The sequence below is a fragment of the Rana temporaria genome, chromosome 9, assembly GCF_905171775.1.
Source record: "Rana temporaria chromosome 9, aRanTem1.1, whole genome shotgun sequence".
Classification (NCBI taxonomy): Eukaryota; Metazoa; Chordata; class Amphibia; order Anura; family Ranidae; genus Rana; species Rana temporaria.
Genome location: NC_053497.1, coordinates 178,078,510 through 178,092,461, shown reverse-complemented (window position 1 = coordinate 178,092,461; position 13,952 = coordinate 178,078,510). Strand labels below are relative to the sequence as shown.

Sequence of the window (13,952 nt, the reverse complement as noted above, 5' to 3'; positions counted from 1 at the left end):
GGGTGCCCGGCTTTGAAAAAAAAAAAAAAATCGGTGGTCCCCAGCCGTAGGTCCCCTAGACAACAAACTTTGCCCACTTGTAGAGGAGAAATGGGGCTACATGTGTGCTAAGTTCCGGGTCCTACGACCGGCCGGTACTGGGTCACCGAGAGAAATTACCGTTTAACATGGGAGTCTATGGAAGGGGTACCCGGCTTTGAAAAAACGGTGCTCCCCAGCCGTAGGTCCCCCAGACTACAAACCTCGCACACTTGTAAAGGAAAAAATGGGGCTACATGTGTGCCAAGTTTCCGGATCCAGGGGACCTACGACCGGCCGGTACCGGGTCCTCAAAGTCACTGGAGAAATGAGCGTTTAACATGGGAGCCATGGTAACTCTGGAGGAGCTGCAGAGATCCACAGTTTAGGGGGGAGAATCTGTCCACAGGACAACTATTAGTGGTCTCTCCACAAATCTGCCCTTTATGGAAGAGTGACAAGAAGAAAGACATTGGAGAGAGAAAGACATAAGAAGTCCTGTTTGTAGTTTGTGAGAAGCCATGTGGGGGAGGGGACACAGCAAACATGTGGAAGAAGGTGCTCTGGTCACATGACACCAAAGTTCAACGCGAAACTCTATGTGTGGAGGAAAACTAACACCGCATATCACCCTGAACACACCATCCCCACCGTGAAACATGGTGGTGGCAGCATCATGTGGTGGGGATGCTTTTCTTCAGCAGGGACAGGGAAGCTGGCCAGAGTTGATGGGAAGATGGATGGAGCCAAAATCGTTGCTCTGCAGCCGTAGGTCCCCATAACGAACTTTGCCCACGTGTAGAGGAGAAATGAGGCTACATGTGTGCCAAGATCCGGGTCCTACATCCGGCCGGTACTAGGTCCCCAAAGTCACCAGAGAAATTACCATTTAACATGAAAGTCTATGGAAGGGGTACCCGGCTTTGAAAAATCGGTGCTCCCCAGCCGTAGGTCCCCCAGACAACAAACCTTGCACACTTGTAAAGGAAAAATGGGGCTACATGTGTTCCAAGTTTCTGGATCCAGGGGACCTACGACCGGCCGGTACCGGGTCCTCAAAGTCACTGGAGAAATTAGTGTTTAACATGGGAGTCTATGGAAGGGGTGCCCAGCTTTGAAAAAAATCGGTGCTTCCCGGCCAACAAACTTTGCACGCTTGTAGAGGAAGCAAAAGACTTGGGACTGGGGGGGGGGGGGGGGGAGGTTCACCTTCCAGCAGGACAACAACGCTAAAGTACAGCCAGATCTACAATGGAATGGTTTAGATCAAAGCCTATTCATGTGTTAGAATGGCCCAGTGACAGTCCAGACCTAAATCCCATTGAGAATCTGTGGCAAGACTTGAAAATTGCTGATCACAGACGCTCTCCATCCAATGTGACAGAGCTTGAGATATTTTACAGAGAAGAAGAATGGACAGAAATGTCCCTCTCTAGATGTGCAAAGCTGGTAGAGACACCCCCAAAAAGACTTGTAGAGAAAGGGGGTTCTACAAAGTATTGACTCTGGGGGGCGCCATACAAATGCCCCTCCCCCCCACACTTTTCACATATTTTTTTGTAAAAAAAAATTGAAAACTATTTATAATTTTCCTTCCACTTTTATGTGCCACTTTGTGTTGGTCTCTCACATAAAATCCCAATAAAACACATTTACGTTTTTTGGTTGTAACATGACAACATTTTAAGGGGTATGAATACTTTTTCAAGGCTAAAACCATTAATTTCTGAATGAAACATTTTTTTTTTTTCTCTTTCAATAGTTTTTTTTTATTGAGTTTTATTGAATGAAACATTTTTTTTGTACTTCTGCATTTTCAGAGACTCGCTGAGCTTTAAAGTTACCGAGTTTAGGAATATTAATCTGTAAAAAGTAAAGAGGCGGAGCTCTGACACCAATATGATCCGCGCGATAAATAAAACTCCCCCCCCCCTCCGATTCTTTTCATACGTGTAACAGCAGCTTTTACCGCTCCATTCCATTTTTCTTAAACCGCCGCCGTCTTTTGTACGGCGTGCTTCGGACTTATAATAAAAGACGGTGTATTAGGACTCTGTGAAGGCGCAATAAAAAAAGGCAGAAAAGTAGGAATCGGGGAGCAATAATTACACACTTCGGGAAACCGCTTGTTTGGATCCGACGCACAAATATCGATTAGGAAGAAAATAAAACGCTTGTTTACAACCGCTGCTTGTCAGACAGAGAGAGAGAGAGCGAGAGAGAGAGAGAGCACGGGTTATAGGAGAGGAGAAAGACTCCGCCATAAACTGGCTGAGATGAAGCTATATTATTAGAGATAATGGAGTGTATAGAGCCGGGAGAGAGCGTGCGGAGCCGTCTACTCTATACAGGAAGGCCGAACAAATCCACACCAAGAGAAAGGATCACAGGGTCTGTACACCCGCTGTGCCCATTATGAGAGGTTCCCACCATCCCTATGCTGAGTTCCCGGGTCTGTACACCCGCTGTGCCCATTATGAGAGGTTCCCACCATCCCTATGCTGAGTTCCCGGGTCTGTACACCTGCTGTGCCCATTATGAGGGGTTCCCACCATCCCTGTGCTGAGTTCCCGGGTCTGTACACCCGCTGTGCCCATTATGAGAGGTTCCCACCATCCCTATGCTGAGTTCCCGGGTCTGTACACCTGCTGTGCCCATTATGAGGGGTTCCCACCATCCCTGTGCTGAGTTCCCGGGTCTGTACACCTGCTGTGCCCATTATGAGGGGTTCCCACCATCCCTATGCTGAGTTCCCGGGTCTGTACACCTGCTGTGCCCATTATGAGAGGTTCCCACCATCCCTGTGCTGAGTTCCCGGGTCTGTACATCTGCTGTGCCCATTATGAGGGGTTCCCACCATCCCTGTGCTGAGTTCCCGGGTCTGTACATCTGCTGTGCCCATTATGAGGGGTTCCCACCATCCCTGTGCTGAGTTCCCGGGTCTGTACACCCGCTGTGCCCATTATGAGAGGTTCCCACCATCCCTATGCTGAGTTCCCGGGTCTGTACACCTGCTGTGCCCATTATGAGGGGTTCCCACCATCCCTGTGCTGAGTTCCCGGGTCTGTACACCCGCTGTGCCCATTATGAGAGGTTCCCACCATCCCTATGCTGAGTTCCCGGGTCTGTACACCTGCTGTGCCCATTATGAGGGGTTCCCACCATCCCTGTGCTGAGTTCCCGGGTCTGTACACCTGCTGTGCCCATTATGAGGGGTTCCCACCATCCCTATGCTGAGTTCCCGGGTCTGTACACCTGCTGTGCCCATTATGAGAGGTTCCCACCATCCCTGTGCTGAGTTCCCGGGTCTGTACATCTGCTGTGCCCATTATGAGGGGTTCCCACCATCCCTGTGCTGAGTTCCCGGGTCTGTACATCTGCTGTGCCCATTATGAGGGGTTCCCACCATCCCTGTGCTGAGTTCCCGGGTCTGTACATCTGCTGTGCCCATTATGAGGGGTTCCCACCATCCCTGTGCTGAGTTCCCGGGTCTGTACACCCGCTGTGCCCATTATGAGAGGTTCCCACCATCCCTGTGCTGAGTTCCCGGGTCTGTACACCCGCTGTGCCCATTATGAGGGGTTCCCACCATCCCTGTGCTGAGTTCCCGGGTCTGTACAGCTACTGTGCCCATTATGAGGGGTTCCCACCATCCCTGTGCCGAGTTCCCGGGTCTGTACACCCGCTGTGCCCATTATGAGGAGTTCCCACCATCCCTATGCTGAGTTCCCGGGTCTGTACAGCTACTGTGCCCATTATGAGGGGTTCCCACCATCCCTGTGCTGAGTTCCCGGGTCTGTACACCCGCTGTGCCCATTATGAGAGGTTCCCACCATCCCTGTGCTGAGTTCCCGGGTCTGTACAGCTACTGTGCCCATTATGAGGAGTTCCCACCATCCCTATGCTGAGTTCCCGGGTCTGTACACCAGCTGTGCCCATTATGAGAGGTTCCCACCATCCCTGTGCTGAGTTCCCGGGTCTGTACAGCTACTGTGCCCATTATGAGGGGTTCCCACCATCCCTGTGCCGAGTTCCCGGGTCTGTACACCCGCTGTGCCCATTATGAGGGGTTCCCACCATCCCTGTGCTGAGTTCCCGGGTCTGTACACCAGCTGTGCCCATTATGAGGGGTTCCCACCATCCCTGTGCTGAGTTCCCGGGTCTGTACACCCGCTATGCCCATTATGAGGTGTTCCCACCATCCCTGACAGCACAGCGGATAACGAGTACAAAGTAGTCGCCGCCTCAGAGGCGGCCATTTTGTTGGTTAGTATCGGAGCCGAGTAACAATCTCCGCTCATAATATCCTGCGCCAGACTCTATTCAGGTGCCAGTGTTGTGTCCAACCACCAATTTGTCAAAAAAACTCCAATTACTGCTGGTTTTAACCACTTAAGCCCCGGACCATTTTGGGCAGATATCGAGTCCGCGGGCCCCGTGGGCATGGTAACGGGGCGAATTTCAAAGTGACGTATATATATAGACACAAGTTACTTTGCCCAGTCGTGCCATTCTGCCGACGTATATGTACAGGAGCTGGTCCGGAACTGGTTAAATATTCCGGAAGTTAGGCGGTTGGCGTTTCTGACAGGTTGGAGAACTTGACAGAACAGTGGTCCTGTAAGCACGACGACATCTTGTATGCTTAACCACTTAAGGACCGCCTAACGCCGATATACGTCTGCAGAATGGCACGGCTGAGCACAGGCACGTACATGTACGTCGCCTTTAAGAGCCCAGCTGTAGCGCACGCAACCTGGTCCGAAGCTCCGTGACCACGTCCGCGAACCCGATCGCCGCCGGTGTCCCGCGATCGGTCACAGGAGCTGAAGAACGGGGAGAGGTGAGTGTAAACAAACCTTCCCCATTCTTCATTGTGGCAGTGTTACTGATCGTCTGTTGCCTGATAGGGAAAGACGATCAGTGACGTCACACGTCCAGCCCCGCCCCCCCTACAGTTAGAAAACACACATGAGGTCACACTTAACCCCTACAGCGCCCCCTCGTGGTTAACTCCTAAACTGCCATTTTCATTTTCACAGTAATCAGTGCATTTTTATAGCACTCTTCGCTGTGAAAACGACAAGGGTCCCAAAAATGTGTCAAAATTGTCCGATGTGTCCGCCATAATGTCGCAGTCACGAAACAAAAAAAAAAAATACGCTGATCGCCGCCATTAGTAGTAAAAAAAAAAAAAATATATATTAATAAAATTGCCATAAAACTATCCCATATTTTGTAAACGCTATAAATTTTGCGCAAACCAATCGATAAACGCTTTTGCGATTTTTTTTTTACCAAAAATAGGTAGAAGAATACGTATCGGCCTAAACTGAGGAAAAAACATTTTTTTATATATTTTTGGGGGATATTTATTATAGCAAAATGTAAAAAATATTGAATTTTTTTCGAAATTGTCGCTCTATTTTTGTTTATAGCGCAAAAAATAAAAAACAGCAGAGGTGATCAAATACCACCAAAAGAAAGCTCTATTTGTGGGGGAAAAAGGACGCCAATTTTGTTTGGGAGCCATGTCGCACGACCACGCAATTGTCAGTTAAAGCGACGCAAAAACTGGCCAGGTCCTTTAGCTGCATAATGGTCCGGGGCTGAAGTGGTTAAACCTCGTAGAAGGTTGGCAGTCTTTTCTCTGACATGCGTTGGCTGCATTTTATGTCCTTAATGAACATTTTATATGGATCACCAAGCTGCTTGACCATTTTTTACTTGCGGCTCCTAACCCCCGTACCCTAGAGGTTTCGGGGATGGAATTTTTTTTTTTACTTTTGCATGTTCTTTGTTATCTTTGATCTCTTTTGCTTTTGTTAGACCCTTGATGACCTTACCTTTCACCACGAATATTCTTGTTTTCTTTTAGGCTCCTTTGATTTCTACAATATTGCTGAAGGGATCTCTTGTCTCTCTAATTCTACAGTCATCCTCGAGTTGTCCGCTCATTTAGGTCTATCGCCTTATCTCTCTACTTGCCGTTCTCTAGAATTATGGATGCAGATGAACATCTATCCCCCCCACCCCCCCTCCATTGTCCTTTGTCTTGGTTCTTCCTTGGCCTCTTTTGCGTTTTTGGAACGGTCTTCCTATCTGGGATGGTTTTGTTGCTCGGTCCTGGATGTCATCACCAGTTCCTCTCTTAATCACTTCAGCCCCAGAAGAATTTACCCCCCCTTCCTTACCGGATCACTTTTTTGCACTGCGTCACTTTAACCACTTAAGGACCACCTCCTGCACATATACGTCGGGAGAATGGCACGGCTGGGCACAAGCACATACAGGTACGTCCTCTTTAAGTGCCCAGCCGTGGGTCGCAAACTGGTCCGAAGCTCCGCGGCCGCGGGATCCGATCGCCGCTGGAGTGCCACGATCGCTCCCCGGAGCTGAAGAACGGGGAGAGGTGAGTGTAAACACGGCTTCCCCGTTCTTCACTGTGGCGGCGTCATCAATCGTGTGTTCCCTAATATAGGGAAACACAATCAATGACGTCACACCTACAGCCACACCCCCCTACAGTTAGAAACACAGATAAGGTCACACTTAACTCCTACAGCGCCCCCTTGTGGTTAACTCCCAAACTGCAATTGTCATTTTCACAGTAATCAGTGCATTTTTAATGCATTTTTTGCTGTGAAAATTACAATGGTCCCAAAAATGTGTCAAAATTGGCCGAATGGTGTCCGCCATAATGTCGCAGTCACGAAAAAAAAAAAATCGCTGATCGCGGCCATTAGTAGTAAAAAAATTAAAAATAAAAATGTAATAAAACTATCCCCTATTTTGTAAACGCTATAAATTTTGCGCAAACCAATCAATAAACGCTTATTGCGTTTTTATTACCAAAAATAGGTAGAAGAATACGTATCGGCCTAAACTGAGGAAAAAAAATAATTTATATATATTTTTGGGGGATATTTATTATAGCAAAAAGTAAAAAATATTGTTTTTTTTTCAAAATTGTCGCTCAATTTTTGTTTATAGCGCTAATAATAAAAACCGCAGAGACGATCAAATACCACCAAAATAAAGCTCTATTTGTGGGAAAAAAAGGACTCCAATTTTGTTTGGGAGCCACGTCGCACGACCGCGCAATTGTCAGTTAAAGCGACGCAGTGCCGAATCGCAAAAACTGGCCAGGTCCTTTACCTGCCTAAAGGTCCGGGTCTTAAGTGGTTAACTGACAATCGCGCGGTCGTGTGAAGTGGCACCCAAACAAAATTGACGTCTTCCCCCCCCCCCCCCCCCCCCCACAAATGGAGCTTTATTTTCTTGGTATTTGATCACCTCTGCGTTTTTTTTTTTGCGCTATTAACAAAAATAGAGCGAAATTTTTTTTAAAAAAAGCAATATTTTTTACTTTTTGCTATAATAAATATCCCCAGAAAATCTATATAAAAACGATTTTTTTCCTCAGTTTAAGCCGATACGTATTCGTCTACATATTTTTGGTAAAAAAAATAAAAAATCGCAATAAGCGTATATTGATTGGTTTGCGCAAAAGTTATAGAGTCTACAAAATAGGGGATAGATTTATGTCATTTTTATTTATTTTACTAGTAATGGCGGCGATCTGCGATTTTTATTGTGACCGTGACATGGCGACGGACATATCAGACACTTGACACATTTTTGGGACCATTCACATTTATACAGCGAACGGTGCTATAAACATGCACTGATTACTGTATAAATGTGACTGGCAGGGAAGGGGTTAACACGAGGGGGCGAGGAAGGGGTTAAATATGTTCCCTAAAGTGTGTTCTAACTGTAGGGGGAGGGGTATGTGTTCGATATGTGTCCTCTGTTTACACACACAGATCCACTGTCCTGCCCTGATTGCGGGCAATCGCGGGTGCCCAGCGGACATCGCTGGCAAGTTGATTGATCGATCAACTTGGGTACAGCCAGCCAGCCGGATGGATTATTCATGCGCCAGTGGCGGTGCGTTCATAGAGGGCACACGGGCGCCGCCCCCTCTCTCCTGCCACCTCTCTCACCATAGATAAATTCATACAATGCATGAATCTATGGTCGCCGCTGCCACCCCCCAATAGGCGTCCAAAATGGTGAACATCGGGCCCCATGCTGGGCGCTCGCTGTTCACTCAGCGTTGTGTTAGGAAAGCGACTAAATCGCTTTCATAACACTGTCCCGCCTCTCAGCCAATCAGGTGCTCGGGTCTGTTACCTGTCACCTGATTGGCTGAAACAGGCGCTGTGATTGGACGCCTGATAGAGAGGGACGGGAGAAGACATCGAGGACCTTGGACGTAGAAGACACCACCGTGACCCGCTGCGAGACGGGTAAGTGCCGGGCGATGCACATCGGCAGCATTTGATAGGGCACAGTGGCGGCAATTGATGGGGCCACAGTGGCGGCAATTGATGGGGCCACAGTGGCGGCAATTGATGGGGCCACAGTGGCGGCAATTGATGGGGCCACAGTGGCGGCAATTGATGGGGCCACAGTGGCGGCAATTGATGGGGCCACAGTGGCGGCAATTGATGGGGCATAGTAGCGGCAATTGATGAGCACACTGACAATTGATGGGCATATTGGCAATTGATGAGCACAGTAGCGGCAATTGATGGGGCACAGTGGCGGCAATTGATGGGGCACAGTGGCGGCAATTGATGGGGCACAGTGGCGGCAATTGATGGGGCACAGTGGCTGCAATTGACGGGGCACAGTGGTGGCAATTGACGGGGCACAGTGGTGGCAATTGACGGGGCACAGTGGCGGCAATTGACGGGGCACAGTGGCGGCAATTGACGGGGCACAGTGGCGGCAATTGATGAGCACACTGACAATTGATGGGCATATTGGCAATTGATGAGCACAGTAGCGGCAATTGATGGGCCTACTGGCAGCATTTGAAAGGGGACAGTAGCGGCAATTGATGAGTAAACTGGCAATTGATGGGGCACAGTGGTGGCAATTGATGGGGCACAGTGGTGGCAATTGATGGGGCACAGTGGCGGCAATTGATGGGGCACAGTGGCGGCAATTGATGGGGCACAGTGGCGGCAATTGATGGGGCACAGTGGCGGCAATTAATGGGCCCACTGGTAGCATTTGAAAGGGGACAGTAGCGGCAATTGATGAGTACACTGGCAATTGATGGGGCACACTGGCGGCAATTGATGGGGCACACTGGCAGCAATTGATGGGGCACACTGGCAGCAATTGATGGGGCACAGTGGCAGCGTTTGAGGGGCACAGAGGCTGTCCATCCCCCGTGTGGGCAAACACGGCCCCCGCACAGGTATACCATAGTGTAGAAATGTACAAAGATTTAAGCACCACAATAAATAATGGCAGTACTTACACGTGTTCTTTATACATGTGTTGGTGGAGGAGCACAGCTCCGTCATGTACACGGCATTCTGATGTCCGTCCTCTGAGGGAACTGTCAGTACAGATATCTGGAGGACAAAGACATTTCTTCAGTGATCTAATTTAGAAATCATTCACACTGATCAGCCATGTGGCCCCCGGTGAACGGGAAACGCTCTATACAAATGAAAGAAAAAAATAAAATATTGATTGTACCTCTTGGTCAGACTCCGATCTTAGCACAGAACTGTCAGTGATGAGAACGGCGCGAGAGATTTGTCTGCAGAATGGAAAAAATAAATCAGTAAAAAACGTTATTTAAACTGAAATCACAGTACCGTTTTGGCCTCCAGTTGACGAAAAAGGATACCATGAAACTGGATGGAGTGCAGAGAAAAGCAATTAAATGGATAAGAAGAGAGGGAGGAGGAGGAGGAAAGGGAGGAGGAGGAGAGTGAGGGGGGGAGGAGGAGGAGGAGGAGGAGAGTGAGGGGGGGGGAGGAGGAAAAGGAGGAGGAGGAGAGTGAGAGGGGGGAGGAGGAGGAGGAAAGGGGAGGATGAAGAGAAGAGGGAGGAGAAAAGTGAGGAGAGGGAGGAGAAGGAGAAAGGGGAGGAGGAGGAGGAGAGTGAGGGGGGAGGAGAGGTAGGAGGAGAGGGAGAAAGGGAGGAGGAGGAGGAGGAGGAGGAGGAGGAGGAGGAGGAGGAGGAGGAGGAGGAGGAGAGTGAGGGGGGGAGGAGAGGGAGAAGGAGGAGGAGAAGGAGGAGAGTGAGGGGGGAGGAGAGGTAGGAGGAGAGGGAGAAGGAGGAGGAGAAGGAGGAGGAGAGTGAGGGGGAGGAGGAGAGGTAGGAGGAGAAGGAGATGTGGGAGGAGGAGAGGGAGGAGAGGGAGGAGGAGGAGGAGGAGGAGGAGGAGGAGATGTAGAAGGAGGAAAGGGAGGAGAGGGGGAGGAGGAGAGGGAGCAGGAGGAGGAGATGTAGGAGAAGGAGAGGGAGAAGGAGGAAATGGAGGAGGAGAGGGAGGAGGAGGAGAGTGAGAGGGAGGAGGCGGAGAAGTAGAGGGAGGAAGAGGAGAGGGAGGAGGTGGAGAAATAGAGGGAGGAGGCGGAGAAGTAGAGGGAGAAGAAAAGGGAGGAGGAGAGGGAGAAGGACAGGAAGGAGGAGAGGGAAAAGGAAAGGGAGGAGGAGAGGGAGAAGGAAAGGGAGGAGGAGAAAGAGAGGGAGGAGGAGGAGATGGAGAAGAAGGAGAGGGAGAAGGAGAGGGAGGAGGAGAGGGAAAAGGAAAGGGAGGAGGAGAGGGAGAAGGAAAGGGAGGAGGAGAAAGAGAGGGAGGAGGAGATGGAGAAGGAAAGGGAGAAGGAAAGGGAGAAGGAAAGGGAGAAGGAGAGGGAGAAGGAGGAAAGGGAGGAGGAAAGAGAGGAGTAGGAGAGGGAGGAGGAGGAGAAGGAGGAAGAAATATTTTTTTCTCCGTTAAAGTGTATATCCACTTTTGCAGCTGAATTGGGATCACACCCGCCCTATATTTGTTAGATGTTCCCATTAGCATAATTTATAAAAAAAAATATAAGTAAAAGAAAAGCTGTTGTCTCCCTCCTCATTGGACAGATTGATAGCAGCAGGAGCCATTGACTCCTGCTTCTGTCAATCAAAAGCTGTGACACGGGAGCAGGGGGCAGGGCCAAGTCCCGCTGACTCGGGAGTGAACCCGCAGGGGTGGCCCCATAGAAAGCGGCCCTTCCGTGGGGGCACCAGATAAAGAGAAGGGGCCTGGAGCGCCAGCAAGGCACCCCCAGAAGAGGAAGATCTGGGCTGCTCTGTGCTTAACCATTACACAGAGCAGGTAAGTATAGACATGTTTGTAATTTTTAATACAAAAAAGCGAGTGTTTACAATCACCTTAAGCCTGGTACACACCATGAGTTTTTATTTTTCCGTTCAAACCAGGTTGAATAAAAAAAAAAAAAACCTGTTGGCTCCGGTCGGAGCCACTGTACCAACGGCCCCTCCGCCAGAACACTCTGGTCATTGGCTGAGAGAGCTGTTCGGTTTTCCAGCATGCAGGGCTGGCTTCCGTCAGACCGGCTTCCATGCACTTGTGCTAAATGTCGGCTGTTTTTTTTATTGAACCTGCTGAAGTCACCCGACATTCGGACCGTGTCTACTAGGCATTAGGCTGCCCATAGATGGTTTAAATCTCAGCCAGTTAGTTCAGCAGGAACCAGCCAAGATTTGAACCATTAATGGGCAGGCTGAAAGTACAAATTTGATCAATCGGTCGACTTGGCGTTTATATTGGCGTGCGGCTGTCCAGACCTCCCCCTCTTCTAATGGCTTCTTACCTGTACTGTACCTGTGCGCAGGTTTCCTCCGTCAGGTAGCCGTCCTCTACAAGGACATAGTTACAGCTGATGCGTTTCCCGCTGCTGTCAATGACGGCCGTACACCTGTAGAGACAAAAGTTCCGCACATCACATACCGATCATCATTAAATCCACATACACCTCTGGGCTGGAGAAGAGGAACGTTTACAGACACAAACAGATCCACGTCCCTGGCTCTGTAAATGCCGATCGCGGGTACCTGGCGGACATCGTAGCCGCCAGGCACGCGCGTCGGCACCTAGTGGCCGGGAGGCCCGAGGACATCGTATGACGTCATATGGCAGCGCCACCTTGTGGATGTCATATGTCTATACGCGGGTATTGAAGTGGTTAAAGGATTGACATGTTAGGAATCTATTTACTTGATGCAACCTCATCTTTTATATTTTACCCAAAAAATTAGGTATTATTTTGTGTATGTTTGCACTAATATTCAAAATGTTTGTTTGACAGTTGCATAAATATGCAACATAAAAAAATACAAAAAAAAACTACCACCATGTTATTCTATAAAGCCTCTACTTTAGGCAAATAAAAATAACAGTTTGAGGGGGTTTAACCACTCAGCTACCAGCTCAATTGTCCTCGTCTTTTAAAGCCGCTAGGGGGCGCGCGCCGCTGCGGCGTTACTGGGAACACAGTGCGCGTGCCCGGCGGCTGCCGGGCACCCGCAATTGCCCAGTAACTGAGCAGGACCGTGGATCTCTGTGTGTAAACACAGAGATCCACGTCATGTCAGGGAGAGAGGAGACCGATGCTGTGTCCCTTGTGCATAGGGACACAGATCGGTCACCTCCCCCAGTCACCCCCCTCCCCTACAGTAAGAACACAATACAGGTATACATATTTAACTCCTTCCCTGCCCCCTAGTGGTTAACCCCTTCCCTGCCAGTCACATTTATACAGTAATCAATGCATATTTATAGCACTGTTCACTGTAAAAAATGTGAATGGTCCCAAAAAAGTGTCCGATGTGTCCGCTACAATGTCGCAGTCCCAATAAAAATCGCAGATCGCCGCCATTCCTAGTAAAAAATGTAAAATAAATCATAATTATGTCCCCTATTTTGTAGGTGCTAAAACTTTTGCGCAAACCAGTCACTATACGCTTATTGCGATTTTTATGTAGAAGAATACGTATTGGCCTAAACTGGGAAAAAAATAATAATAATAAAAAATGGATATTTATTATAGCAAAAAGTTAAAAATATTGGGCCAGATTCACGTACAGGCGCCTATCTTTAGGCGGGCGTAGCGTATCTCAGAAATGCTAAGCCGCCGTAACTTAGAAAGGCGAGTACTGTATTCACAAAGAAGTTGCGCCTTTAGTTACGGCGGCGTAGCGTATATCGGGCGGCGTAAGCCCGCCTAATTCAAAAGAGGCTGGTTGGGGTGGCGTGTTCTATGCCAACTAATCGTGACCCCACGTATTTGACGTTTCTTACGAGTGCGCATGCTCGAAATTACACCGCAAATCGTCAATGCTTTAGACGTGAACGTAACTTACGCACAGCCCTATTTGCGAACGACTTACGCAAACGACATAAAACGTAGAAAATTTGACGGTGGCCCGACGTCCATACTTAACATTGCGTACGCCTCATATAGCAGGGGTAACATTTTATGCCGGAAAAAGGCTTACGTAAACGACGTAAAAAAATGCGCCAGGCGGACATACGTTTGTGAATCGGCGTATCTACCTAATTTGCATATTCCTCGCGGAAATCTACGGAAGCGCCACCTAGCGGCCAGCGGAAATATGCAACTAAGATACGACGGCGCAAGAGGCTTATGCCAGTCGGATCTTAGCAAAATTATGGCATATCTTGTTTTCTGAATACAGAAAAAAGATACGCCGGAGCATCCTAGAAGTTACGCGGCGTATCAATAGATACGCCAGCGTAACTTCTTTCTGAATCTGGCCCATTGTGTTTTTTTTCAAAATTGACGCGCTTTTTTGGTTTATAACACAAAAAATAAAAAAAACGCAGAGGCGATCAAATACCACCAAAATAAAGCTCTATTTGTGGGGAAAAAAAGGACGTAAATTTTGTTTGGGAGCCGCGTCGCACGACCGCGCAATTGTCAGTTAAAGAGACGCAGTGCCGTCAGCTGACATTTCGCCTGGGCAGGAAGGGGGTATATGTGCCCAGTAAGCAAGTGGTTAAAGTAATTTTTCAGCAATAAAATGCAGATTTCATTACAAGT

General features: G+C 48.8%; 1 protein-coding gene across 2 annotated transcripts in view; it reads right to left on the bottom strand.

Annotated features, from left to right (window-relative positions):
• CHM (CHM Rab escort protein) overlaps positions 1 to 13,952 on the bottom strand; it is a 126,505-nt gene that overhangs the window by 20,661 nt on the left and 91,892 nt on the right. For both annotated transcript variants that reach the window (XM_040325042.1, XM_040325043.1), the window contains exons 10-12: positions 11,703 to 11,807; positions 9,583 to 9,646; positions 9,359 to 9,455 (exon numbers count right to left, since the gene is read on the bottom strand). In XM_040325042.1, coding sequence (XP_040180976.1) covers positions 9,359 to 9,455; positions 9,583 to 9,646; positions 11,703 to 11,807 — 266 coding nt within the window. The remainder of the gene's footprint in view (positions 1 to 9,358; positions 9,456 to 9,582; positions 9,647 to 11,702; positions 11,808 to 13,952) is intronic.